At 51.2% G+C, this 27,500-nt stretch overlaps 1 protein-coding gene across 13 annotated transcripts in view; it reads left to right on the forward strand.

Annotated features, from left to right (window-relative positions):
- The window catches only part of LOC117413362 (microtubule-actin cross-linking factor 1-like), a gene marked incomplete at its 5' end in the record, with an annotated part of 76,153 nt that overhangs the window by 39,885 nt on the left and 8,768 nt on the right, over positions 1-27,500 (forward strand). For 6 of the 13 annotated variants that reach the window (XM_058997284.1, XM_058997291.1, XM_058997286.1 and 3 more), the window contains 38 exon segments: positions 2,032-2,193; positions 2,356-2,526; positions 2,642-2,808; positions 3,394-3,553; positions 4,433-4,759; positions 5,756-5,840; positions 6,272-6,513; positions 6,701-6,907; positions 7,553-7,672; positions 7,894-8,001; positions 8,370-8,588; positions 8,768-8,971; positions 10,602-10,833; positions 11,243-11,469; positions 11,863-11,985; positions 12,306-12,407; positions 12,738-12,839; positions 13,104-13,277; positions 13,427-13,582; positions 14,352-14,549; positions 14,665-14,793; positions 15,001-15,174; positions 15,403-15,558; positions 16,047-16,253; positions 16,482-16,601; positions 16,785-16,954; positions 17,205-17,364; positions 17,583-17,777; positions 17,892-18,020; positions 18,253-18,396; positions 18,677-18,865; positions 19,147-19,261; positions 19,387-19,547; positions 21,692-21,854; positions 22,021-22,175; positions 24,652-24,726; positions 26,265-26,282; positions 27,440-27,500. The exon segment at positions 27,440-27,500 is cut by the window's right edge and continues 57 nt beyond it. In XM_058997284.1, the coding sequence (XP_058853267.1) occupies positions 2,032-2,193; positions 2,356-2,526; positions 2,642-2,808; positions 3,394-3,553; positions 4,433-4,759; positions 5,756-5,840; positions 6,272-6,513; positions 6,701-6,907; positions 7,553-7,672; positions 7,894-8,001; positions 8,370-8,588; positions 8,768-8,971; positions 10,602-10,833; positions 11,243-11,469; positions 11,863-11,985; positions 12,306-12,407; positions 12,738-12,839; positions 13,104-13,277; positions 13,427-13,582; positions 14,352-14,549; positions 14,665-14,793; positions 15,001-15,174; positions 15,403-15,558; positions 16,047-16,253; positions 16,482-16,601; positions 16,785-16,954; positions 17,205-17,364; positions 17,583-17,777; positions 17,892-18,020; positions 18,253-18,396; positions 18,677-18,865; positions 19,147-19,261; positions 19,387-19,547; positions 21,692-21,854; positions 22,021-22,175; positions 24,652-24,726; positions 26,265-26,282; positions 27,440-27,500 (6,007 nt within the window). 13 annotated transcript variants of the gene reach the window in all.

Consider the following 27,500-nt stretch of genomic DNA (forward strand, 5'->3'; position numbering starts at 1 on the left):
AGAGCTGAGGGACTGGGAGGGAGGCAGTGTGGCACAGTGGTTAGAGCTGAGGGACTGGGAGGGAGGCAGTGGTTGTATTCCTGTCCTGGCTGCAGTTCTGCTCTCTAGTTTCTCAGCTTGTGTTGACCAGCTCTCTGGATGACCAATAGGGAGCTCTGAGCTCTGTGATTTTGTGAGTGGTTGTCAAGAATTGCAACTATTTCAGATATGTGTTCCAATATCCTGGATTGTAGCCCCCCTGCCTCCACATACTGGAGAGGAGATCTGAGATTTGGCAGAATTCCCTGGCGAGAGAGAGAAAGAGAGAGAGAGAGGAATAACGAGAGAGAATTGAGATGGAATGAGTATAGAGAGGAGAGAGAGAGGGGTGGATGGAGGGAGGGAGAAAGAGAATGAAGAGGAATGGGACTAACGAAAGAGAGAGGGTGTGAAGGAAGGAGGGAGAGAATGAAAGAAATACAGAAACTAGGAATACGGAGATAGAGGGAAAGTAGATGAGAAGGAGGAAAAACACAAAAAAGGAAGGAAGGAGAAAGGAAAGATTTGGTGAGGAGGGGGTGATAGGAGAGAGGAAGGGGGAGGGCTGTGCTGTGCTGTTCTGGGCTGGTGATCTTTGTGACATATATCTTAAAGGAGTCAGTTTAGACTGACTGAGTCGTATTTCTGTCAGACAGTAATGACTCTTATAAAGTCTTGAGAGAAACTCTAATCTGGGGTGGGTTGGGCCCCCCCCCCCCCCCCCCCCCCCCGGGATTAGGGGAGGGGGGTGGGGGAGAGTCAAGGCTGCCGCTAATTGTTCAGTAAAGTGACCGGCTTCCTGTCTGAACAGGAAGCGTGTGTCAGAGCACAGCTTGGAACTGGCCCTGGTTAATTATTACAATATAACAATACAGAGCTCCCTGTGTCTCTGAGTGTGATCTGCAGAGCAAGAAACCGTGAGCTAGCGAGGGGCTCTTACACAGTGAAATATAATACACTTACTGTCAGCATTGCCCAGCCCTGAATTAACCACACAAGGGGACCCTGTGTAATACACTTACTGTCAGCATTGCCCAGCCCTGAATTAACCACACGAGGGGACCCTGTGTAATACACTTACTGTCAGCATTGCCCAGCCCTGAATTAACCACACGAGGGGACCCTGTGTAATACACTTACTGTCAGCATTGCCCAGCCCTGAATTACCCACACGAGGGGACCCTGTGTAATACCCTTACTGTCAGCATTGCCCAGCCCTGAATTAACCACACGAGGGGACCCTGTGTAATACACTTACTGTCAGCATTGCCCAGCCCTGAATTAACCACACGAGGGGACCCTGTGTAATACCCTTACTGTCAGCATTGCCCAGCCCTGAATTACCCACACGAGGGGACCCTGTGTAATACACTTACTGTCAGCATTGCCCAGCCCTGAATTAACCACACGAGGGGACCCTGTGTAATACCCTTACTGTCAGCATTGCCCAGCCCTGAATTAACCACACGAGGGGACCCTGTGTAATACACTTACTGTCAGCATTGCCCAGCCCTGAATTAACCACACGAGGGGACCCTGTGTAATACACTTACTGTCAGCATTGCCCAGCCCTGAATTACCCACACGAGGGGACCCTGTGTAATACACTTACTGTCAGCATTGCCCAGCCCTGAATTACCCACACGAGGGGACCCTGTGTAATACACTTACTGTCAGCATTGCCCAGCCCTGAATTACCCACACGAGGGGACCCTGTGTAATACACTTACTGGTAAAGACTGAGCACTGTTTGTAAAAACACGTTCCAGGTTTCTCTTGATTAGCCCCAGCGTGTGCAGGTAACAAGCTCGGGTGTGTCTTATTATTAAACTCATAGTAACACCCGGAATGGATCAAACCCGCTCTGCAACGAGAGTCATGTCTACATCCCTGCAGTGCTTGTGGTCAATAATAAATACCGACAACGTGCTGTGCAATGAAACAGCAATGCCTGATCTCCCTCTCCCTCTCCCCCTCTCCCCCTCTCCCTCGCTCTCTCTCCTCTCCCCCCAGGTGTTTCAGAAGGAGCAGGTGGAGCCCCTCCAGCCTCGTCTCCAGCAGGCTAACGGGGCGGGTCAGGGGCTGATCCAGAGCGCCGGCAAGAACTCCGACACACAGGGGCTGGAGCATGAGCTGCAGGAGACCAACGCACGCTGGAACACATTGAACAAGAGGGTGAGGGGAGGGGAGGGGAGGAGGGAGAGAGAGGGGAGACCAACGCATGCTGGAACACATTGAACAAGAGGGTGAGGGGAGGGGAGGGGAGGAGGGAGAGAGAGGGGAGACCAACGCATGCTGGAACACACTGAACAAGAGGATGATTGTGTTTCCCCCCAGGTTGCGGAGAGGATCACGCACCTGCAGGAAGCCCTGCTGCATTGTGGGAAGTTCCAGGATGCCCTCGAGCCTCTGCTGAGCTGGCTGACCGACACCGAGGAGCTGATAGCCAATCAGAGACCCCCGTCCGCTGAGTACAAAGTGGTGAAGGCACAGATCCAGGAGCAGAAGGTGAGGGGAGAGATGAGGACGGGGGGTGGAGTACAAGGTGTGAAGTTAGTGTATTCCTGTGTGGAAATGCTGATTTCCCCCCCCCCACCGTGTGTGTATTTGGTTCGCCCCGCAGCTCCTGCAGAGGCTGCTGGATGACCGCAGAGGGACGGTGGAAATGATCAAGGCGGAGGGGGAGAGAATCGCTCAGTCCGCAGAGCCCTCAGACCAGGAGAAGATCAGGAAACAGCTGGAGAGCCTGGGAGAGAGCTGGAGGGCTCTGCTGAGCAAGGCAGACACCAGGTACTGTGCTCAGAGATCCACTGTACAGACACACACACAATCACACACAGAGACGCACACACAATCACACACAGAGACGCACACACACAATCACACACACAGAGACGCGCGCACACACACACACAGACGCACACACAGGTGGGGGCACTGCTGAGCGAGGCAGGCAGACACCAAGCTTTCTCCCTCCTTGCCCTTTCTCTGTTTTAACTTGTATTGAGAAAGAGAGCCATTCATAGCAGAGCCACATATATTTATATTGATATTGATATTTATACATCTTACCAGAATAGCACGGCACAGCTGCTCTATAATAATCCACCCCAGACTGCAGTCACTCAGTCACAACACACACACTGGCAGAGAGGCTTTAAAAATGAGAACAACAATTCAACCAGCAGTCTCCCCCTAATTCTCTCTCTCTCTCTATCTCTCCCTCCTCTCCCCCTCCTATCACCCTCTCTCTCCCCCTCTCTCTCTCTCTATCTCTCTCCCTCCTCTCCCCCTCCTATCACCCTCTCTCTCTCTCTCTCTCTCTCTCTCTCTCTCTCTCTCTCTCTCCCTCTCCCTCTCTCCCTCCCCTCTCAGGCAGTCCCAGCTGGAGGAGCTCCTGGTCCTGGCTAAGCAGTTTCATGAGACCACGGAGCCGCTGGGAGAGTGGCTGAGCGCCACGGAGAAGAAGCTGGCAAACTCTGAGCCCGTGGGCACACAGACGAGCAAGATCAACCAGCAGATCACACAGCACAAGGTGAGGGAGAGGGAGGTGTGACTGGGACAGGGGGACTGGGAGAGGGAGGTGTGACTGGGACAGGGGGGACTGGGAGAGGGAGGTGTGACTGGGACAGGGGGGACTGGGAGAGGGAGGTGTGACTGGGACAGGGGGGACTGGGAGAGGGAGGTGTGACTGGGACAGGGGGACTGGGAGAGGGAGGTGTGACTGGGACAGGGGGGCTGGGAGAGGGAGGTGTGACTGGGACAGGGGGACTGGGAGAGGGAGGTGTGACTGGGACAGGGGGACTGGGAGAGGGAGGTGTGACTGGGACAGGGGGACTGGGAGAGGGAGGTGTGACTGGGACAGGGGGACTGGGAGAGGGAGGTGTGACTGGGACAGGGGGGACTGGGAGAGGGAGGTGTGACTGGGACAGGGGGACTGGGAGAGGGAGGTGTGACTGGGACAGGGGGGACTGGGAGAGGGAGGTGTGACTGGGACAGGGGGGACTGGGAGAGGGAGGTGTGACTGGGACAGGGGGACTGGGAGAGGGAGGTGTGACTGGGACAGGGGGGACTGGGAGAGGGAGGTGTGACTGGGACAGGGGGTGGGGTTTGTGGATCACGAGGTTTGGACAGGACCAGGTTCGCAGTCTCTGAAGCACCGCACACTTTATTTGTGGTGTGTTTTTATTTTGCTAAGTTTGCTTTATTTCTGATTGTATTCTTTTTTTTTAATTTAACGTTAATTCTTCTTATTATCGTTTTGTATTTTTTATTAGTATTATTTGATCCCCTTCCTTGTTTCAGTTGTCTCTGATTTGGTTTCAGTTATGATTTCACCTGCATGTTTTATGTTCGTTGTTTGTGTTTCTTTTTTTATTCCCCCCCCCCCGCCCCCCCCCCCCTCGGCTCCCAGGCGCTCTCTGGTGAGATCTCGGGGCGCTCCTCTCTGGTAGACAGGGCTGTGTCTCTCGGGGCCTCCCTGTCCCTGCTCAGCTGCCCCTCGGACCGAGCCCGGCTCTCCGAGCTGCTGCAGGGGGTGCAGGAGGGGTACAGGGAGGTGCGGGAGAGGGCCTGCAGAAAGGGGGCGCTGCTAGAGCAGGCCCTGGCCAACGCCCGAATATTCGGGGAGGACGAAGTGGAGGTGCTGAACTGGCTGGCCGAGGTGCAGGACCGGCTGGAGGGGGCGGCAGTGCGAGATTTCAGACAGGCCGTCCTGCACAGGGATCACTCAATACAGCTGGTACTGCAACCAATACACCGTGCACTATACAGACTATACACACTGTGCACTACACAGACTATACACACTGTGCACTACACAGACTATACACACTGTGCACTACACAGACTATACACACTGTGCACTATACACTATACACACTGCACACTACACAGACTATACACTATACACACTGTGCACTATACAGACTATACACACTGTGCACTACACAGACTATACACACTGTGCACTACACAGACTATACACACTGTGCACTATACACTATACACACTGCACACTACACAGACTATACACTATACACACTGTGCACTATACAGACTATACACACTGTGCACGACACAGACTATACACACTGTGCACGACACAGACTATACACACTGTGCACTACACAGACTATACACACTGTGCACTACACAGACTATACACACTGTGCACTACACAGACTATACACACTGTGCACTATACACTATACACACTGCACACTACACAGACTATACACTATACACACTGTGCACTACACAGACTATATACTATACACACTGTGCACTACACAGACTATACACACTGTGCACTATACACTATACACACGGCACACTACACAGACTATACACTATACACACTGTGCACTACACAGACTATATACTATACAGACTGTACACTACAGACTACACTATACAGACTGCACAATATACAGACTATACACTATACAGACTACACTATACAGACTGTGCACTATACAGACTTTGCACTATAGACACTGCATTATTGTTACTATTTTGTATTCTAATCCATTATTATTATTATTATTATTATTATTATTATTATTATTATTATTATTATTTCAGTGCAGTGATTGAGTTACTTTGTGTTTTATTTACTCACTGTGAAGTCTCCAGTCTGGGCTTGTGTTTTTCTCTCAGGTTTGGGGGTGTCCACGCGGCACCCCCCACCCCCCACCCCCCCCCCCCAAGCTGAACCCTTTGGTTTATTTTTCAGACCCTGAATGAGGAGATTGTGACTCGGAGGAAGAACGTGGACCAGGCTGTCAAAAACGGACAAGCGCTTCTCAAACAGACCACAGGTAGGGGGCGCTGTGTGGGTCGGAGTCTCTCAGTCTGCAACACGGCCCGTACATTCTTTTGCAGATATGACTGTTGGATCAGACGATGCTGTAAACATATCATCTAGAAGTGTTAAACTAGAAGTCTCTCAGTGTAAATTCAATGACTAACGTTTCCACTAGAAGTCTTTCTGTGTCTTCAGTGTAAATTCAGTGACTAACGTTTCCACTAGAAGTCTTTCTCAGTGTCTTCAGTGTAAATTCAATGACTAACGTTTCCACTAGAAGTCTTTTTCAGCGTCTTCAGTGTAAATTCAATGACTAACGTTTCCACTAGAAGTCTTTCTCCGCGTCTTCTGTGTAGATTCAATGACTAACTAATCTTGAGTCCCATTAGATTGTTGCGCTTGTAAACGAGGTTGTTGCTGAGTGCTGTGTGCTGCCCCCTGCAGGTGAGGAGGTGATAGTGATCCAGGAGAAGCTCGATGGTATAAAGACCCGCTACGCTGACATCACGGCTGCCAGCTCCCGCGCCCTGCGCACGCTGGAACAGGCGCTGCAGCTCTCCACAAGGTTCAGCTCCACCCACCAGGAGCTCTGTGACTGGCTGAACGGCGTGGAGGAGGAGCTGAACCAGAGCGGGGGCCAGTCCCCCTCCCCCGAGCAGATCCCACGCTTCCACGAGAGACAGAAGGTGAGAGGAGGGGGAAAGGGGAAGAAGGGGGAGTGAAAGGTAGCAAGGGGGGACGGGTTCTAACGGTAAAGAAAAAACTGAATGTGTTTCTCACAATGCGTTTATTCTCTCTCTCTTTCCTTTTTTCCTCTCCTCCCTTCCCTTATCCCCCCTCCGCCTTCCTCTCTCCTCTCTCCCCCCCTCTCAGGAGTTGAAGAATGCAGCCACAGAGCAGCGCTTGGTTCTGGACACGGTGAACGAGGTGAGCAGCGCCTTGCTGGAGCTGGTACCCTGGCGGGCACGCGAGGGGCTGGACCGGCTCGTCTCGGAGGCCAACGAGAGGTTCCGATCCGTCAGTGACATCATCGCGCAGAGAGTGCAGCAGATCGACGCCGCCATCCAGAGGTCACAGAAGGTACTGCGCCCGAGCCAGGCTGGGTTTACCCCCGCTGAACACCGCTCGCTCTTTCACACCGCTCGCCCTTTCACTCCCCATCCGCTAACCCGCACGCTCCACCCCCTCACTGCCCCTCCCTCGCATTCCTCCGTTCCTTCGGTGCGGTTACCTGGCTCTCGAGCAGGTTGGTTTTGAAGTGTGGGTATTGCAGTGCCCCCCCCCCTTCCTCCTCACAGTGTGGGGTCCCCCCTGGTTTGTGGGAACCCTGTCTCGCTCCGTTCTGCCCTCTTCACTCTTCTCTTCATGCTTCATACCTCCTCGCTGCTCTCGCTCTCTGTCTGTGGAGTGCTAACACACTGTGCAGCTCTGCAGCTGGGCTCTGATGCACTAACCAGCGTGCCGTGTGGTTTGTGATCTGCAGCATACCGTCTCTGAAAAAGCTGATCAGTGTCGTCGCTGTTGTTTTTGAAAATGTTATTTCCGCTGTTGTGCTAGTTTCGTCCGATTTTGTTTTGGTTGTCTGCGTGTGTTGTGCGTGTATTGTGCATGTTGGTTCTCTGAGTGTGCTCGCCTCTGCACTGTTAACGCTTCGTGTGCCGTGTCTCCCTCTCTCTCTCTCTCTCTCTCTCTCTCTCTCTCTCTCTCTCTCTGTCTCTCTCGCAGTATGAGCAGGCAGCCGATGCTGAGCTAGCCTGGGTCTCAGAGACCGAGCGTAAACTGTCTGCACTAGGACCCATCCGCCTGCAGCAGGACCAGACCACTGCACAGATACAGGTCCAGAAGGTAGGGGGGAGAGGGGGGTTTGGGAGGGTTTGGGGGTTCTGGAACATGGATTTCTCAAGTTCTAATATTGTTTCATTCCAAACTACAGCTAGACGTACTGTAGCGAGCGCTGAGATACAGCAGAGACGTGAAACCCGCACTGTTGTAATATCACCCTGTCCCCCTTGTCTCCTTGTCCCCCCCCCCCCCCCCGTTCCCCCTGTCTCTGTCCTTCTTCACAGGCATTCTCCATCGATATCATCCGCCACAAGGACTCCATCGATGAGCTGCTGGCAACCAGGGAGGAGATCCTGGGGACCTGCGGAGAAGAGCAGAAAGCAGGGCTGCAGGTGAGAGAGGGAGGTGGAGAAAGCAGGGCTGCAGGTGAGAGGGGGAGGTGGAAGAGCAGAAAGCAGGGCTGCAGGTGAGAGAGGGAGGTGGAGAAAGCAGGGCTGCAGGTGAGAGAGGGAGGTGGAGGAGCAGAAAGCAGGGCTGCAGGTGAGAGAGGGAGGTGGAGGAGCAGAAAGCAGGGCTGCAGGTGAGAGAGGGAGGGAGGGAGTGCAGAGTTGGAAAGGGCAAAAAGCAAGGCTGCATTGAAGAAGGGGGGAGAAATAGGGGGCAGAGCAAGGGTAAAGGATGAAGTGAATGCTTCTTTCAATGACTGTGCTGAGCTTTAATCGTTCTCTCCTCTCTCCCCTCCTCTCTCTCCTCTCCCCAGAGGAAGACAGACTCCTTGCTCCGGCAGTACGACGCAGTCAGCCAGCTCAACTTGGACCGGTACGCGCAGCTGGAGCGGGCCCAGGTTCTGGTGAACCAGTTCTGGGAGACCCACGAGGAGCTGCTGCCCTGGCTGCAGGAAACTCAGACCCTGCTGGGCCAGCTGCCCGGGCCGGCCATCAACCACGAGGCACTGAGGCAACAGCAGGAGGAGATGAAGGTGAGTCTGAGAGTGTGTGTGATTTTGAAGGATTTTGAAGTTCAGGAAATCGTTCTCTCTCTCTCTCTCTTTTCTTACTCCTTCATCCCTAGCCGAGACATTTCTTCTAAGTTTATGAGCTGTGACCTGAGTGCTGTGGAAGTTGATGAGTAACTTCCTTCCTTCCTTCTCTTCTGTAGCAACTGCGTGAGTCGATCTCGGAGCACAAGCCGCACATCGACAAGCTGCTGAAGATCGGGCCGCAGCTGGAGGAGCTGAACCCCGGGGAGGGGGAGATGGTGCGGGAGCGCTACGGGGAGGCGGGGCGCTGCTACACAGAGATCAAGGAGGTGGTGAAGCGCAGAGCCACGGCCCTCGACGAGGCTGTGTCCCAGTCCACACAGGTAAGGACCCTGCACCCTGCACACAGCACACTACAGCCTAAACTACACCCTGTACACTGCACCCTACACCCTACAGCCGAAACTACACCCTGTACCCTACACACTGTATCTTGTACACTACACCCTGCACGTTTTGTTGATTTGTGTTGCTGATGATTTGGAGGAAGCAGCTTTGTGAAGTTTTGAAGGTGCTGCAGCCCGGCGCAGTCATACTGTAACGCAGCCTGCTGTCTTAATGTCCTCTCATGATTGGGTGCAGCTCATTTTAATTTGAGGAGCGTCCTGGAAAAAATAAAAAATAAAAAACACTTGACAATCTACCATTTCATTTTCTTTATAGCTCCTTGCTGCTGCTTAAAAAAATAAAACAAAACTGAATCCATCTTTTCTAAAACACTGGAAAGTATTCAATCAGATCCACTTTGTTGGGGTGAATGGGACAGTCTTCTCTCCTCCCAGACTTTTGTTGCTATTATCATTTTTTCCCCCCAGGAAATAGTTTTTCGAATAATACTGAAGTAAAGCGAATGCATTTAATGACAGACGCTTGGACAGACTAAACGTTTCTTTTTCAAAGGCTTCCAGTCAAAACGTTTGTGGCTCAATGTATTCTCTTTCTCTTTTTTTTCTGAATAGCTTTAGAAGAAAGCTGTTTTTGATTCTCTTGTTAAATCATTTGAATCTGTAATGTCTGGTTGTCCAGTGTTTTTACAGGATGCACACACACACGCACGCACGCTCACACACATGCTCACGCACACACACACTCACACGCTCACGCACACACACACTCACACGCGCACACACACGCACGCACACACGCACACTCACACACGCGCACGCACACACACACGCACGCACGCACGCACGCACACACACACACACACACCAGCCCCTCGTTTATTCAGAATTAACCCTGATGTGTTTTTGCTTGTTGTCTCCGCCCCCCTAATGTGTGGTTTGTCTCCTCATCTCACTCGCACATTGTGGGTTTGTTGTGTCTGTGTGTCTCCCCACCGCCACACTCATTCCTGACTCACCGTCACCACCACCATACAGATCTCAGAGGTAAGCCAATCACACGGCCACGCAGCGCGCAAGCTGGCTGGCTCTCTCTCTGTGTCACTCTGTCTGTCTCTCTCTCTCTCCCTCTCTCTCTGTGTGTGTGTCTCTCTCTCTCTGTGTGTCTCTCTCTCTGCCTCTCTCTCTCTCTCTCTCTGTCGTGCACGCACCATCACCCCATCTCCGTGTCTGTCTGTTGTGATGTATCCCGAACCTCAAAGAAATGGACATACTGTGAGTCAATGTGTCCAGTCCACCCTCTCTCTGGCTTCTTTTTTTTATTTTTTATTTAGAAGTCGCCAATTATTAAGTGCCCCCCCCTCTCTCTTTTGTTACTAGTTTCTTCTCTTTTGGTTTGGGAGGTGTCCCGTGAAGTTAGAAAACGCAGTTATCTGCGTGTTTTGCCGTGTATGTGCAGTTGTACACCTGTGTTGCATGCTAGATATACACTGTGTGTCTTAAAGCTGTGTCTCTGATACTCACCCTTGCATATCTTGGTGTAGTTTTGCGTATGGATATGCGTTGCGTGTCTCTGATGTGGTCGTGTCCCCCTGTCTCCGTGCCGCAGTTCCACGACAAGATAGAGCCGATGCTGGAGACCCTGGAGCACCTGCAGTCCCGCCTGCACCAGCCCCCCGCCATCCCAGCTGAGGTGGACAAGATCCGGGAGCAGCTGGGGGACAACAAGGGGCTGGGGCTGGAGCTGGAGAAGCTGCAGCCCTCCTTCCAGGCACTCTGCAGCAGAGGGGAGGAGCTGCTGGCCAGATCACAGGGGCCAGACAAGGACCCCGCAGCCAAGGGTAAGCACCCAGGCTACAGCCCTGCTCTCCCCTTCCTTCCCCTTATCTCTGTCCCTCCTGGCTCCCTCTTACTCCGCTCTTCACCCCCCCTCGCCTCTACTTCTCACTCCCCTCTCCTTTCCTTCCTCTCTCCCAGGAGCTGGAGAAACTGCAGACGTTGTGTTTCCACTTTGATTAATGGCTGTGTGTGTGCGTCCGTGTGTGAGTGATTTATTTACTCATTAGCTTGTTTTAATGTGTGGATTTGAATCACACCTGTAGTTTTACCTTGGGATGTTTTGCTATGAAAGGTGAAAGGATCAGCACCCTATATGATATTCTGTATGTAATGATGTTGTTGCTGTCGTGTTCAGCACGAAAGGCGCTATACAGAAATGTAATCCCGCCTCTGCGGCCGTGTTCCCTGCAGAGATCCGGGACCGTCTGGACCGGCTGCGGTTCTGCTGGGATGATATCCGAGCCCGGGCCGAGGAGAGGGAGGGGAAGCTGCTGGATGTTCTGGACCTGGCTGAGAAGTTCTGGTACGACATGACGGCGCTGCTCAGCACGATCCGAGACACGCAGGACATAGTGAAGGAGCTGGAGGAGCCCAGCATCGACCCCTCACTGATCAAACAGCAGATCGAGGCTGCCCAGGTGAGAGACTGCACTGCGCGCGCACACACACACACACACACACACTGAGAGAGAGAGAGAGTGAAGGAGCTGGAGGAGCCCAGCATCGACCCCTCACTGATCAAACAGCAGATCAAGGCTGCCCAGGTGAGAGACTGCACTAAGCACACACACACACACACACACTGAGAGAGAGAGGGAGTGAAGGAGCTGGAGGAGCCCAGCATCGACCCCTCACTGATGAAACAGCAGATCGAGGCTGCCCAGTTTTGCCAATAAATTAATAAATACAGTCAGAAACAATAACAGTTGTACAAAATACACGACACTTGATGTTTTTTGTAGTGTTTTTTATTTCTACACAGGCTGTGTATATGTATTATCCAACCTCTTTCCCTCCCTCCCTCTTTCCAGGCGATCAAGAGCGAGACGGACGGGCTGCGGGAGGAGCTGGAGTTCGTCAGGATCCTGGGAGCTGACCTGATCTTCGCCTGCGGAGAGACAGAGAAACCAGAGGTCAAGAAAACCATCGACGAGGTGAGGAGAGAGACATGGGAGAGGGGGAGAAGGGGAGAAGAGACAGGAGAGGGGAGGAGGAGAGACGGGAGAGGGGGGGAGGAGGGAGAGGGGGGGAGGAGAGACGGGAGAGGGGGGAGGAGAGACAGGGGAGAGGGGGGGAGGAGAGACAGGGGAGAGGGGGGGAGGAGAGTCAGGGGAGGGGGGGAGAGACAGGGGGGAGGGGGGGAGGAGAGACAGGGGGGAGGAGAAACAGGGAGAGGAGGAGAGAAATGATTGATGAGGACAGTGTGGAGATAGATACCCTTTCCCCACACTCGATGTCTCTGTTCACCCCCCAGATGAACTCTGCCTGGGAGGGTCTGAATCGGACCTGGAAGGAGAGAATGGACCAGCTGGAGGAGGCCATGGCCGCTGCGGTCCAATACCAGGATGCACTGCAGGTAAAGGCACAATCGGCATGTACACCTGGACTCATACACACTGAAACACATCTTCCTGGACATGTAAACGCACACCTGGATATTGCCAATACTCACCTGAGGGAAAAGATATCATCCACAGACAGGTAAAGACACACCTTGGCAGGGCAGGTAAGCACACATTCACCTGGGAGACGAGATACATGTACAGGTGAACACACAAACCTGGATAGGGCCCATATACACCTGGACAGGTGAACACACTCACCTGGGAGACAAGGTATCATCCACAGACAGGTAAAGACACACCTGGCAGGTAAATGAAGGAATATTTTTGTGTCTGTGTTTTAGGGGATGTTTGACTACCTGGACAACGCAGTGATCAGGCTGTGTGACATGTCTCCTGTGGGGACCGACGTCAGCACCATCAAACAGCAGATCGAGGAGCTGAAGGTTCGAGTCACTCCCATTCGTTAACATAATCATGGCACCTTAGAAAATGGAGTTGAGCACATGTAGAAAAAACAGTGTTACAAACCCTCTCTCTGTGTCTGTCTCTCTCTGTGTCTGTCTCTCTCTGTGTCTGTCTCTCTCTGTGTCTGTCTCTCTCTGTGTCTGTCTCTCTCTGTGTCTGTCTCTCTCTGTGTCTGTCTCTCTCTGTGTCTGTCTCTCTGTGTCTCTCTCTCTCTGTGTTTCTCTCTTTCTCTCTCTCTCCAGCTCTACAAAGTGGACGTGTACCAGCAGCAGATCGACATGGAGAGACTCAACCACCAGGGGGAGCTGATGCTGAAGAAAGCGATGGACGACACGGACCGAGTCATCACCCAGGAGCCCCTGACTGAGCTCAGACACCTGTGGGACAACCTGGGGGAGAAGATCATCCACAGACAGGTACACACTGCACACACTCACCTAGGCAGGTAAATACACTCACCTGGGAGACAAGATCATCCACAGACAGGCACACACTCTCACCTGGACAGGGGTTGTTGCCTTTTGACTTTGATAACTGTAGTCTCTCTGTCTCTCTCCCTCTGCAGCACAAGCTGGAGGGTGCTCTGCTGGCTCTGGGTCAGTTCCAGCACGCCCTGTCCGAGCTCCAGTCCTGGCTGACCCACACGACTGAAATGCTGGACGCACAGAGACCCATCAGCACCGACCCCAAGGCCATCGAGATCGAGCTGGCCAAGCACCACGTGAGTCACCTTCCCTAGGGAACCCGTTAAGAACCTGCAATGAATGGGATTCTCCACTGCTGAAGAGTGCATTGAGACACACAGGACTCGAGAGCCAGGGATGGAAATAAGACTCCCGTTGCACAGCAGATCAGTCCATTCCTGGTTTAATAAGACTCCCGTTGCACAGCAGATCAGTCCATTCCTGGTTTAATAAGACTCCCGTTGCACAGCAGATCAATCCATTCCTGCTTTAATAAGACTCCCGTTGCACAGCAGATCAATCCATTCCTGCTTTAATAAGACTCCCGTTGCACAGCAGATCAATCCATTCCTGCTTTAATAAGACTCCCGTTGCACAGCAGATCAATCCATTCCTGGTTTAATAAGACTCCCGTTGCACAGCAGATCAATCCATTCCTGGTTTAATAAGACTCCCGTTGCACAGCAGATCAATCCATTCCTGGTTTAATAAGACTCCCGTTGCACAGCAGATCAATCCATTCCTGCTTAATAAGACTCCCGTTGCACAGCGGTTCAATCCATTCCTGGTTTAATAAGACTCCCGTTGCACAGCAGATCAATCCATTCCTGGTTTAATAAGACTTCCGTTGCACAGCAGATCAATCCATTCCTGGTTTAATAAGACGCTGTTGCTGTTGAATTGAGTACGTTTCTTGTAGTATTTCTATTGAAGACATTGAGAAAGTCTTCCAGTGGAAACGCTGGCCGTTGAGCTCATGGAGTTTCATTGGGGGTGTCTTTGTTGACCCTGTGGTAATGCCCCCAGGTGCTGCGGAACGACGTGCTCTCTCACCGCTCCACGGTCGACACGGTGAACAAGGCGGGGCGCGAGCTGCAGGAGTCGAGTGCCGGGGACGAGGCCAGCCACCTGAAGCAGAGGCTGCAGCGGCTCAACAGCAGCTGGGAGGCAGTGCTGCTCAGGACTCAGGAGAGGCAGGGCCAGCTGGAGGCCGCGCTGCAACAGGTGAGGCGGGGCTCCGTCTGTCTCTCTGTCTGTCTCTGCCTCTCCCGCTCTCTCTCTGTTTCACAATCCCACCCTCTTTCCGTCCCTGCTCATCTCTCCCTCTCTCTCTCTGCAGGCTGAAGGTTTCCATGGAGAGGTTGAGGATTTCCTGCAGTGGCTCAGGCGCTCTGAGAGCCAGCTCGCCGCCTCCAAGCCCACTGGAGGGCTGCCGGAGACAGCCAGGGAGCAGCTGCAGCAACACATGGTGAGAACAAGCAGCGATACAGCCACATAGCAATACAGCCACACAGCTATACAACCACACAGCCACACAGCTATACAACCACACAGCTATACAACCACACAGCCACATAGCTATACAGCCAGACAGACGCATAACAATAAAACCTGACGATACAACCGGCCAGCAATAGAGCTCCACGGTGACACTCTGTGTCTCTGCGTCTCTCAGGAGCTGCAGTCCCAGTTCGCTGCCCGGGAGGAGCTGTACCTCTCCCTGCTGGATAAGGGGCACCGCATGCTGCTGAGCAGAGAGGACCCGGGGGCCGGGTCCAACACCGAGCAGAACCTAACCCTGCTGGAGCACAAGTGGGAGGCGCTGCGCAGCAAGATGGAGGAGAGGAAGGTACGGGCCGCACCGCTCCGTCTCGCACGGACCTGTTATTTCTGTTGCCGGTTATTTCTACGCCTGTCTGTGAGCTGTTACTTTAAATATCTCACCTCCTAGTTTTGTCGCTACTTCCTTTTCATAGTCGAGCGAGTTGAAGTGAACGGGATTGTGGAGTGGTAGCTATCTCTTTCCTCTGCAGGTCTGTGTTAACACTCCCCCTCTCCCTCTCTCTCTCTCTCACAGGGGAAGCTGGAAGAGGCCCTGTCTCTTGCCACTGGTTTCCAGAGCTCCCTGCAGGACTTCATTAACTGGCTGACGCAGGCGGAGCAGATCCTGAACCTGGCCCAGCCTCCCAGCCTCCTGCTGGACACCGTGCTCTTCCAGATCGACGAACACAAGGTGAGCCTGGAGTCTGACAAGAGCCACCTGGTCTGTCAGTACCTGTGTGTCCCTGGCAAGAGCCACCTGGTCTGTCAGTACCTGTGTGTCCCTGGCAATAGCCACCTAGTCTGTCAGTACCTGTGTGTTAACCTCTCCTCTCCTCCCCTCCCCTCCCCTCTCCTCCCCTCCCCTCTCTCCTCCCCTCCCCTCCCCTCCCCTCTCCTCTCCTCCCCTTCCCTCCCCTCTCTCCTCTCCTCTCCTCCTCCCCTCCCCCCTCTCCTCCCCTCTCCTCTCCTCCCCTCTCCTCTCCTCACCTCTCCTCCTCTCCTCCCCTCTCCTCTCCTCTCCCCTCCCCTCCCCTCCTCGCCTCCCCCCCTCCTCCCCCCTCCTCTCCTCTCCTCCCCCCCTCCTCCCCTCTCCTCTCCTCCCTTCCCCTCTCCTCTCCTCTCCTCCCTTCCCCTCTCCTCTCCTCTCCTCTCCCCTCCCCTCCTCCCATCTTGCCCCAGGTGTTTGTGAATGAGGTGAACACGCACCGTGATCAGATCCTGGCCCTGGACAAGGCCGGCGTGCAGCTCAAGTTCTCGAGCCAGAAGCAGGACGTGGTGCTCATCAAGAACCTGCTGCTGAGCATGCAGGGCCGCTGGGAGAAGGTGGTGCAGAGATCCCTGGAGAGGGGCCGGGCGCTGGACGAGGCGCGCAAGAGAGCCAAGCAGGTACAGGGGAGAGGAGGGAGAGAGGGGATGACATGGGGATGGAGGATGCATTCAGGACAACCAAGCGGGGAGAGGGAAGAGAGAGGGAGGGGCTGGAAAATGCAGGCAAGAGCCAAGCAAGAAGCAAAAGAGGGGAGAGGGGAGAAAGTGCTGCAGTGCTGACAGGATAGGGAGGCAGAGCTGCTGTTTTATTCGTGTGTTTCTTGTGTTTTAATTCCTCTCTCTCAGTTCCATGAGGCCTGGAGGAAGCTCAGTGACTGGCTGGAGGAGGCAGAGAAGCAGCTCAACTCGGAGCTGGAGATCTCCAACGATCCCGACAAGATCAAACTGCAGCTGAGCCAGCACAAGGTAACCCTGGCACTGAGGCACACACAAACGTAGAAGGCTTTTAAAGCCTTGGGATAGGATTTGAACCATTTTCTCTCACCCCCCCCCCCCCCCCCTCTCTCCCGCCCCCTCTCTCTCTCTCTCTCTTTTCCCACTAACCTCCTCTCTCTCTCTCTCTCTCTCTCTCTCTCTCTCTCTCTGCAGGAGTTCCAGAAGACCCTTGGAGGGAAGCAGCCCGTGTACGACACCATGGCCCGGTCGGGACGCTCCATGAAGGAGAAGGCGAGCCAGCCAGAGGACCGGCAGAGACTGGACAACCTGCTGGGGGAGGTCCGGGACAAGTGGGACACAGTGTGCGGGAAATCAGTGGAGAGGTGAGGACAGGGAGAGGGAGCTGGACATGAGGAGGGAGGGAGGGCAGCCTGTGTGGGGATAGGCAGAGAGGTGACGAGAGACGGGTGTAGTAAAAAGAAAAGGAGGTAGGTGTTTCAGTAGAATTGGAAACGTCTGTGACCAGACGGTGCGTCACAGACGTGTTTGCTTTGCGTTTCCCCCTCCGCGTACCCTCCAGTCTCCGCCACGCTCTGAGCATGTCTCTGGGTGTTCTGGTTCTCTCTCTCTCAGGCAGCACAAGCTGGAGGAGGCCCTCCTGTTCTCGGGTCAGTTTGCGGACGCCCTGCAGGCACTGGTGGACTGGCTGTACCGGGTCGAGCCTCAGCTCAGCGAGGAGCAGCCTGTGCACGGAGATGTGGACCTGGTCAGCAACCTGCTGGACGCACACAAGGTCAGCACCTGAACCCCTGAACACTAACACTGCACCCTAATCATTACTAACACTACCCCCTGCATCATAATCATAAACCTGCTGGACGCACACAAGGTCAGCGCTTGAACCCCTGAACCCTAACGCTGCACCCTAGTTAATACGAACCTTCTCACACCAGGCCTGCTGTCATCACTGGACCTCTGCTAAGTTGTGGAATGTGATTTTCTTTCTCGCAGGTGTTCCAGAAGGAGCTGGGCAAGCGCACAGGCAGCGTCCAGGCTCTGAAGAGATCTGCCAGAGAGCTCATCGACACGGCCAGAGACGACACCACCTGGGTCAAAGTGCAGCTGCAGGAGCTGAGCACGCGCTGGGACAGCGTGTGCAGCCTGTCCGTGATCAAGCAGACCAGGCTGGAGCAGGCTCTCAAACAGGTGAGGGACTGGGAGAGAGAGAGATGGAGGGCTGGGGGAGGGGGCGGGGCGGGGCGCAGTATGAACCTGCCCTGAGAGAGTGGGGATACAGTATTAACCCCTCACTCTCCCCAGGCGGAGGAGTTCAGGGCTGCGGTTCAGCAGCTGCTCGAGTGGCTGTCTGAGGCGGAGCAGACCCTGCGGTTCAGAGGGCTCCTTCCAGACGAGAGGGACACGCTGCAGAGCCTCATCGACCTGCACAAGGTGAGAGGCAGCACTCTTAACACGCATAATAGCAACAGTAGTAGCAGTGGCTTTATAATACCCCAGAGCCTTACTGGCCTGTGAATAATAAATAGTAATTAATAAATGCACTAACATCTGTCTGTCTGTGTCTCTGTGTGTGTCGTGGTCTCTGTGTGTGTGTGTGTGTGTGTGTGTGTGTGTGTGTGTCGTGGTCGCTCTCTGTGTGTGTGCGTGTGTCCGTGCCCCGCAGGAGTTCATGAAGAACGTTGAGGAGAAACGTGTTGACGTGAACAAGGCTGCCGGGATGGGAGAGGAGATACTGACAGTGTGCCACCCCGACTGCATCACCACCATCAAACACTGGATCACAATCATCAGGGCTCGCTTCGAAGAGGTGAGGGAGAGGGGAGAGGGGAGAGGGGAGAGGGAGATACTGACAGTGTGCCACACGACACCATCAAACACTGGGAGAAGAGGGAGGGACAGGGCAGAGAGAAGGGAAGCGAGAAGTTTTGCAGACAGACAGGCATCACTACCCCTGTACAGTATATGAGCTACAAGCTGTAGAGACAGCAGTAGATGTTCTCTACCTGCAGGAGAGAGGGCTGGCTGAATCAGTGTGGTTTTCTGAAGCTCTGCAATGGACCTCGTTATCCCTTCTCTCCCCCTGCCAGGTCATGACCTGGGCGAAGCAGCACCAGCAGAGACTGGAGACGGCACTGGCTGAACTGGTCAACAACGCGGAGCTACTGGACCAGCTGTTGTCATGGCTACAGTGGGCAGAGACCACCCTGATCCAGAGGGACCAGGAGCCCCTCCCACAGAACATCGAGCTGGTCAAGGAGCGAATTGCAGAGCACCAGGTGGGTGTGGCCCAGGAGAGGGCAGCCTCTGATTGGTCAGGAACAACACTGACTTCACTCGATGTCAGAAAGACTTCTAGTCGAAACATTTGCCATTCAATTGATTACGTTTCTTTCAGTTATTTCTGACGCTTCGATGCTTTTAAACTTTCTTTGTGCTAACAGTGTATCCCAGGGCTTTACTGTGCTGTGCTTTCACCACACAGTTAAAACCTCAGTACAGGTTTGCTGGCACCTTTCTTTCCTCATTCCCTCTCTCCCCCCTCTCTCTCCCTCGTCAGTCGTTCATGGAGGAGATGACTCGGAAGCAGCCCGACGTTGACAAAGTGACCAAAACATACAAGAGGAAGACAGCGGGACCTTCATCCCTGAGCCTGGCGGAGAAATCCCGCGCTCGTGAGTACACACGCACGCACACACCCCCCCACACGCACGCACGCCGCCACTCTCTCCTACCCTAAAAACATTCTAACTCAAGTCTCTGACCCTCTCTCTCTCTCTTGCTCTCCCTCTCTCTGCAGGCAAGGCCCTGCCTCACTCCCCCAGCCCCCTGCAGCTCTCTGCTCAGTCGGAGTTGAAAAGCCCTCGGGTCACTCAGCTCTCTGCTCGCTGGCAGCAGGTGTGGCTCCTTGCCCTGGACCGGCAGCGCAAGCTCAACGACGCCCTCGACAGGCTGGAGGAGGTAAAGCGCTCCAGAGATTTCTTTTCTTTTCAGTGTTTCCACTTCCAGTAATGCATCCCGTCTGAGTGGTGCTTTTCGGGTTTCTAAATCGGGTTTCATCACAGGAAGCGCTTCTTTAGAAATAGGTCTGCATTCAGCACTGCTGTGGATGAGATCAAACTTGGTCAGGACGCTCCTTCACGCAAATGATCGCAGGAACTGGAGGAATCGCGGTGCATAATGAACAAGCGGACAAACCTGTCTTAGTGTTTCTATAAGTGTGTGTGTGGGAAGGGTCAGGTAGGTCTGATCTCTGTGTGTTTGAAGGGTGAAGCAGATCTGATCTCCTGTGTGTTTGAAGGGTGAAGCAGATCTGATCTCCTGTGTGTTTGAAGGGTGAAGCAGATCTGATCTCTGTGTGTTTGAAGGGTGAAGCAGATCTGATCTCCTGTGTGTTTGAAGGGTGAAGCAGATCTGATCTCCTGTGTGTTTGAAGGGTGAAGCAGATCTGATCTCTGTGTGTTTGAAGGGTGAAGCAGATCTGATCTCCTGTGTGTTTGAAGGGTGAAGCAGATCTGATCTGTGTGTGTTTTGAAGGGTGAAGCAGATCTGATCTCTGTGTGTTTGAAGGGTGAAGCAGATCTGATCTCTGTGTGTTTGAAGGGTGAAGCAGATCTGATCTGTGTGTGTTTTGAAGGGTGAAGCAGATCTGATCTCTGTGTGTTTGAAGGGTGAAGCAGATCTGATCTCTGTGTGTTTGAAGGGTGAAGCAGATCTGATCTCTGTGTGTTTGAAGGGTGAAGCAGATCCGATCTCTGTGTGTTTGAAGGGTGAAGCAGATCTGATCTCTGTGTGTTTGAAGGGTGAAGCAGATCTGATCTCTGTGTGTTTGAAGGGTGAAGCAGATCTGATCTCTGTGTGTTTGAAGGGTGAAGCAGATCTGATCTCTGTGTGTTTGAAGGGTGAAGCAGATCTGATCTCTGTGTGTTTGAAGGGTGAAGCAGATCTGATCTGTGTGTGTTTTGAAGGGTGAAGCAGATCTGATCTCTGTGTGTTTGAAGGGTGAAGCAGATCTGATCTCTGTGTGTTTGAAGGGTGAAGCAGATCTGATCTCTGTGTGTTTGAAGGGTGAAGCAGATCTGATCTCTGTGTGTTTGAAGGGTGAAGCAGATCTGATCTCTGTGTGTTTGAAGGGTGAAGCAGATCTGATCTCCTGTGTGTTTTGAAGGGTGAAGCAGATCTGATCTCTGTGTGTTTGAAGGGTGAAGCAGATCTGATCTCTGTGTGTTTGAAGGGTGAAGCAGATCTGATCTCTGTGTGTTTGAAGGGTGAAGCAGATCTGATCTCTGTGTGTTTGAAGGGTGAAGCAGATCCAATCTCTGTGTGTTTGAAGGGTGAAGCAGATCTGATCTCTGTGTGTTTGAAGGGTGAAGCAGATCTGATCTCTGTGTGTTTGAAGGGTGAAGCAGATCTGATCTCTGTGTGTTTGAAGGGTGAAGCAGATCTGATCTCTGTGTGTTTGAAGGGTGAAGCAGATCTGATCTCTGTGTGTTTGAAGGGTGAAGCAGATCTGATCTGTGTGTGTTTTGAAGGGTGAAGCAGATCTGATCTCTGTGTGTTTGAAGGGTGAAGCAGATCTGATCTCTGTGTGTTTGAAGGGTGAAGCAGATCTGATCTCTGTGTGTTTGAAGGGTGAAGCAGATCTGATCTCTGTGTGTTTGAAGGGTGAAGCAGATCTGATCTCTGTGTGTTTGAAGGGTGAAGCAGATCTGATCTCTGTGTGTTTGAAGGGTGAAGCAGATCTGATCTCCTGTGTGTTTTGAAGGGTGAAGCAGATCTGATCTGTGTGTGTTTGAAGGGTGAAGCAGATCTGATCTCTGTGTGTTTGAAGGGTGAAGCAGATCTGATCTCTGTGTGTTTGAAGGGTGAAGCAGATCTGATCTCTGTGTGTTTGAAGGGTGAAGCAGATCCGATCTCTGTGTGTTTGAAGGGTGAAGCAGATCTGATCTCTGTGTGTTTGAAGGGTGAAGCAGATCTGATCTCTGTGTGTTTGAAGGGTGAAGCAGATCCAATCTCTGTGTGTGTTTGAAGGGTGAAGCAGATCTGATCTCTGTGTGTTTGAAGGGTGAAGCAGATCTGATCTCTGTGTGTTTGTTTCGTTGCAGCTCAAGGAGTTTGCGAACTTCGACTTCGACGTGTGGCGTAAGAAGTACATGCGCTGGATGAACCACAAGAAGTCTCGGGTGATGGACTTCTTCAGACGCATCGACAGGGACCAGGACGGGAAGATCACCAGGCAGGAGTTCATCGACGGGATCCTCGCCTCCAGTAAGACACTCCCAGCACTGCCCTTTGCATTTCCGATTGAAAAAGAACAAAGCGAATGAACACAGGAAGACGTAGAAGGGAGGGTACATCAGTAAACTGAGACTCTCTGTAACCCAAGCCCCCCCTCTGGTGGCTGTCTGCTGTAACTGCGCTCTTTCTCTCTCAGAGTTCCCCACCAGTAAGCTGGAGATGATGGCTGTAGCGGATATCTTCGACGGCGATGGTGACGGCTACATCGATTACTACGAGTTTGTGGCGGCTCTGCACCCCAACAAGGACGCCTACCGCCCCACCACCGACGCGGACAAGATCGAGGACGAGGTGCGGGCATTTCAAACTCCACTTGAGGGTTCATGGCAGTGCCGGGGCGCGTTACGAGCTAATAATGGCACTCCAGGGCCAATAAAGCACAAGGAACACAGTGCCATTATCACTGTTACAATACAGCGTGTTAGTTATTGATTTACCTCTGTCTGAAATAATCATTATAATAACAGACCCTGATATTGATGTGATCCAGCCCTCTGAAATGTCTTTATAATATATAGCACTAGACCCTGATATTGATGCGATCCAGCCCTCTGACATGTCTTTATAATATACTAGACCCTGATATTGATGCGATCCAGCCCTCTGACATGTCTTTATAATATATAGCACTAGACCCTGATATTGATGCGATCCAGCCCTCTGAAATGTCTTTATAATATATAGCACTAGACCCTGATATTGATGTGATCCAGCCCTCTGACATGTCTTTATAATATATAGCACTAGACCCTGATATTGATGCGATCCAGCCCTCTGAAATGTCTTTATAATATATAGCACTAGACCCTGATATTGGTGTGATCCAGCCCTCTGACATGTCTTTATAATATATAGCACTAGACCCTGATATTGATGCGATCCAGCCCTCTGAAATGTCTTTATAATATATAGCACTAGACCCTGATATTGATGTGATCCAGCCCTCTGACATGTCTTTATAATATATAGCACTAGACCCTGATATTGATGCGATCCAGCCCTCTAGAATGTCTTTATAATATATAGCACTAGACCCTGATATTGATGCGATCCAGCCCTCTGAAATGTCTTTATAATATACAGCACTAGACCCTGATATTGATGCGATCCAGCCCTCTGAAATGTCTTTATAATATACAGCGCTAGACCCTGATATTGATGCGATCCAGCCCTCTGAAATGTCTTTATAATATACAGCACTAGACCCTGATATTGATGTGATCCAGCCCTCTGAAATGTCTTTATAATATATAGCACTAGACACTGATATTGATGCGATCCAGCCCTCTGACATGTCTTTATAATATACAGCACTAGACCCTGATATTGATGCGATCCAGCCCTCTGACATGTCTTTATAATATACAGCACTAGACCCTGATAGTGATGTGATCCAGCCCTCTGACATGTCTTTATAATATACAGCACTAGACCCTGATATTGATGCGATCCAGCCCTCTGAAATGTCTTTATAATATATAGCACTAGACCCTGATATTGATGTGATCCAGCCCTCTGACATGTCTTTATAATATACAGCACTAGACCCTGATATTGATGCGATCCAGCCCTCTGAAATGTCTTTATAATATATAGCACTAGACCCTGATATTGATGCGATCCAGCCCTCTGGAATGTCTTTATAATATATAGCACTAGACCCTGATATTGATGCGATCCAGCCCTCTGACATGTCTTTATAATATATAGCACTAGACCCTGATATTGATGCGATCCAGCCCTCTGACATGTCTTTATAATATATAGCACTAGACCCTGATATTGATGCGATCCAGCCCTCTGAAATGTCTTTATAATATATAGCACTAGACCCCAATATTGATGCGATCCAGCCCTCTGAAATGTCTTTATAATATACAGCACTAGACCCCGATATTGATGCGATCCAGCCCTCTGAAATGTCTTTATAATGTACAGCACTAGACCCTGATATTGATGCGATCCAGCCCTCTGACATGTCCTTATAATATACAGCACTAGACCCTGATATTGATGCGATCCAGCCCTCTGAAATGTCTTTATAATATATATCACTAGACCCTGATATTGATGTGATCCAGCCCTCTGACATGTCTTTATAATATATAGCACTAGACCCTGATATTGATGCGATCCACCCCTCTGAAATGTCTTTATAATATACAGCACTAGACCCTGATATTGATGCAATCCAGCCCTCTGAAATGTCTTTATAATATATAGCACTAGACCCTGATATTGATGTGATCCAGCCCTCTGAAATGTCTTTATAATATATAGCACTAGACCCTGATATTGATGTGATCCAGCCATCTGAAATGTCTTTATAATATACAGCACTAGACCCTGATATTGATGTGATCCAGCCCTCTGAAATGTCTTTATAATATATAGCACTAGACCCTGATATTGATGTGATCCAGCCCTCTGAAATGTCTTTATAATATACAGCACTAGACCCTGATATTGATGCGATCCAGCCCTCTGAAATGTCTTTATAATATATAGCACTAGACCCTGATATTGATGTGATCCAGCCCTCTGAAATGTCTTTATAATATACAGCACTAGACCCTGATAGTGATGCGATCCAGCCCTCTGGAATGTCTTTATAATATAATGAATTCTCTATATGTCGTATACACATATTGACTGGAGGTCAAGGTTTATAGTGGAAAACTGTTGAGCTGAGGGTTGAAAAAGCTTGAGTGTGTTCTAAGGAAAGTTTTAAACACGCAGCGTGCCTCTGTGTCCTCCCTCTCTCCAGGTGACGAGGCAGGTGGCGCAGTGCAAGTGTGCAAAGCGCTTCCAAGTGGAACAGATCGGAGAGAACAAGTACAGGGTGAGTGAGAGAGGAACGAGAGTGAGTGAAGGAGTAACCAAGAGAGAGAGAGAGAGAGAGAGAGAGAGAGAGAGAGAGAGAGAGCGTGGTTACTGACTGGTGCTGCTCCACATCATCGCTCCGGGGGGTCCGAACACACTCCTGCTGCACGTCCCTTACGATGAAATTCAGAGCACAGCAGACAGGCACAGCTGGGAACAGGACTCCCTGGCCAGTCCAGGCTTTACTGTGAGCTGAATTACACAGAGTCTGTGATCTGCAGGATATACTGTGTCTCATCAGGCACAGGGTAAAACCTGGGCTGGCTCAAAACTGCTCTGCAGCGGGAGTCTCTCGGTGTAGACTGCATATGAACAGCTTCAAATAAAGAGATGTTTTGAATTTCAGCAGTGGGGTCAGTGTGCTGGTCTCGCCCTGTCTCTGTGTGTGTGTGTGTATTAACCACTGTACAGCACTCAGTAATGTATCTCTGTGTTTTGTGGGCTGTGTGAGCACCAAACCCTAAACCCCATTCACTGTACTGCGTGTATTTACAGGTCTGCTGTGTAACTTGCTAATCCCACAGTTTCTTCCATTAATCAGAGCAGCGTGTGGATTCTCTTCAGGTGTTGAATTGTTTCGTTTGTGTGAGTGTGGATGAAATCCCCCTTAACATGCATTCCTGTCCTGACCGAGGCTGACGTTGCATGGCTGACTCCTCTAACAGTCACAGTCCCCTTCCGACCTCGCAAGCCAAACGCAAGCCGTGCTTTGTTATGTTGTAAACCAGGCTGTGACAGCGCAGTGCAGTTTACAGATCTAACAGGGAGCACTTTGCATTTCATACTGACCCTGGCCTCCCCTGCATATCCCTGCGTGTCTGTCTGTCTGACTGACTGCTGATCTTGATTTTCCTTGATCTGCTTGTTTTAATGCAGTGAGGATTTTCATCCAGATGTGTGCTGGGATTACAAGCATGGAAAGTTATCGAGAACTATTAATGCCAGATTACTATGAGTGCTAGATTGTATTAATGCCAGATTACTATCAGTGTGAGATTTAGCAAATGAGAAAGGCTTCTAGTAGAAACGTTTGTCATTTATTAAGTTTCTTGTAACATTGAATAATTGATGTAAACCAAGAACAGTGTGTCTCTAAAGAGACCACACACTGACACACGCACACACACACACTGTGACTCACTGACACACGCACGCACACACACACACTGTGACTCACTGACACACACACACACACACACACTGTGACACACGCACACTGACACACACACACACACTGTGACACACACACACTGTGACACACACACACACTGACACACATATCTATATATAATGTAATGAGATAGTGTTGTGTTATGCCCTTCCCTGCTCCGACGTTGCTGTGATGCTGCTGTGTGCTGTGCTTCACGGTGCGGCGTCTCGGTGTCTCGGTGTCTCAGTGTGTAGAGTTACTGCTCCTCCTCCTCCTCGATGTTCTTTCACACTTGTTGTTGTTCTTGTTTTTTTGGTTTTGTTTTGCATCGCTTCTCCTCGGATTAGTTCTTCCTGGGGAATCAGGTAAAGTGTGCCGTGTGTGTTTTTATGCTCAGTGTTTTGCTTGATGCTGTTTGGGATGTAATGGTGTGGATTTCATTATTAGGAGTGAGAGAACCAAAGCTTTAAAAAAAACTATATATCAAAATTTTAAATAAAATAAAAAAAGACCGCGCACGACGATCCCAGACGACTTTGTATTTTCATCTGCCTGAATTGTTAAAATCACATTTTTTATTTTTTGCTTTTGCCTTGACAAATTTCCTCCATTCTTAAATTAAATCCTATTTTTTTTTTAAAAGGAGAAAAAACAAAATCACGTTCATTTTGCAAAATGAGATACAAAACACACTGAGAATACGCAAGAGGGCTTGAAATATATATGTATAGTTTTTGCTCAGAATTGAAGACTTAGTTGTCTGGTTTTGTGAAATGAACAGATGTTTCACCTCTGTCGAACAGGCGTTAATTAAAGCCTGGAGTAAACGGTCCTGTAGGCAGAAGAGGAATGTTTGGACTCTGTTTGAATGTTGCGAGTTCTTTAACCCTGTATTAATCCAGCGTGGGTTTAAGTGGGGAGAACAAGGGCAGTTCCTGGGATGATAAAGGGGCTTGGGAGTAGCGCAGTTATGCTAGGAAATGTCTTTTTTAAAGCGTTGGTTCTCATTTGCCTGTTTAATGAATGACTCTCTGATCTGGTGTTCCTGTCAAGGAGCAGGAATGTTCACCACAGTAATGTTAATAAGAATCAGGCTGATCAGGTCGCTGCTTTGTGGTCATGTGGATTTTGAAATGCGTTTCCTTGATTTTCATTTTGAACTGTGCAAAGAAATATTTGATTAATTTAATAAATAAAGAGGTGCTGGGATTCAGCCTGAAACGTTTCTTCTCCCCGACGCCTCTTGCTTGAAACGCCGGTCATGTCAATGCATGTTTATTGATTTCTGTTGTAATGAATCGTATTGATGTGTATGGCTGTGCTCTTCGATCTGCATGTGCTTTTGTCTGCATGTGAACAGTAGAAATGCTGGGTGGCTGCCTCTATTCAAGTGTGTTTGACTCGTCGGGCTGGCGAGCGAAGCCTGGGGGTGTTGGTGTGCAGGGTTAGGGGTTACGGGGGTGGGTGTGGGGTGTGTGCGTGCTCGGGGGCTCACCTGCTCTCTCTCTCGTCGCTCCCTCAGTTCGGAGACTCTCAGCAGCTGCGACTGGTCCGGATCCTGCGCAGCACGGTGATGGTGCGAG

This window comes from Acipenser ruthenus, chromosome 23, assembly GCF_902713425.1.
Source record: "Acipenser ruthenus chromosome 23, fAciRut3.2 maternal haplotype, whole genome shotgun sequence".
Lineage (NCBI taxonomy): Eukaryota > Metazoa > Chordata > Actinopteri > Acipenseriformes > Acipenseridae > Acipenser > Acipenser ruthenus.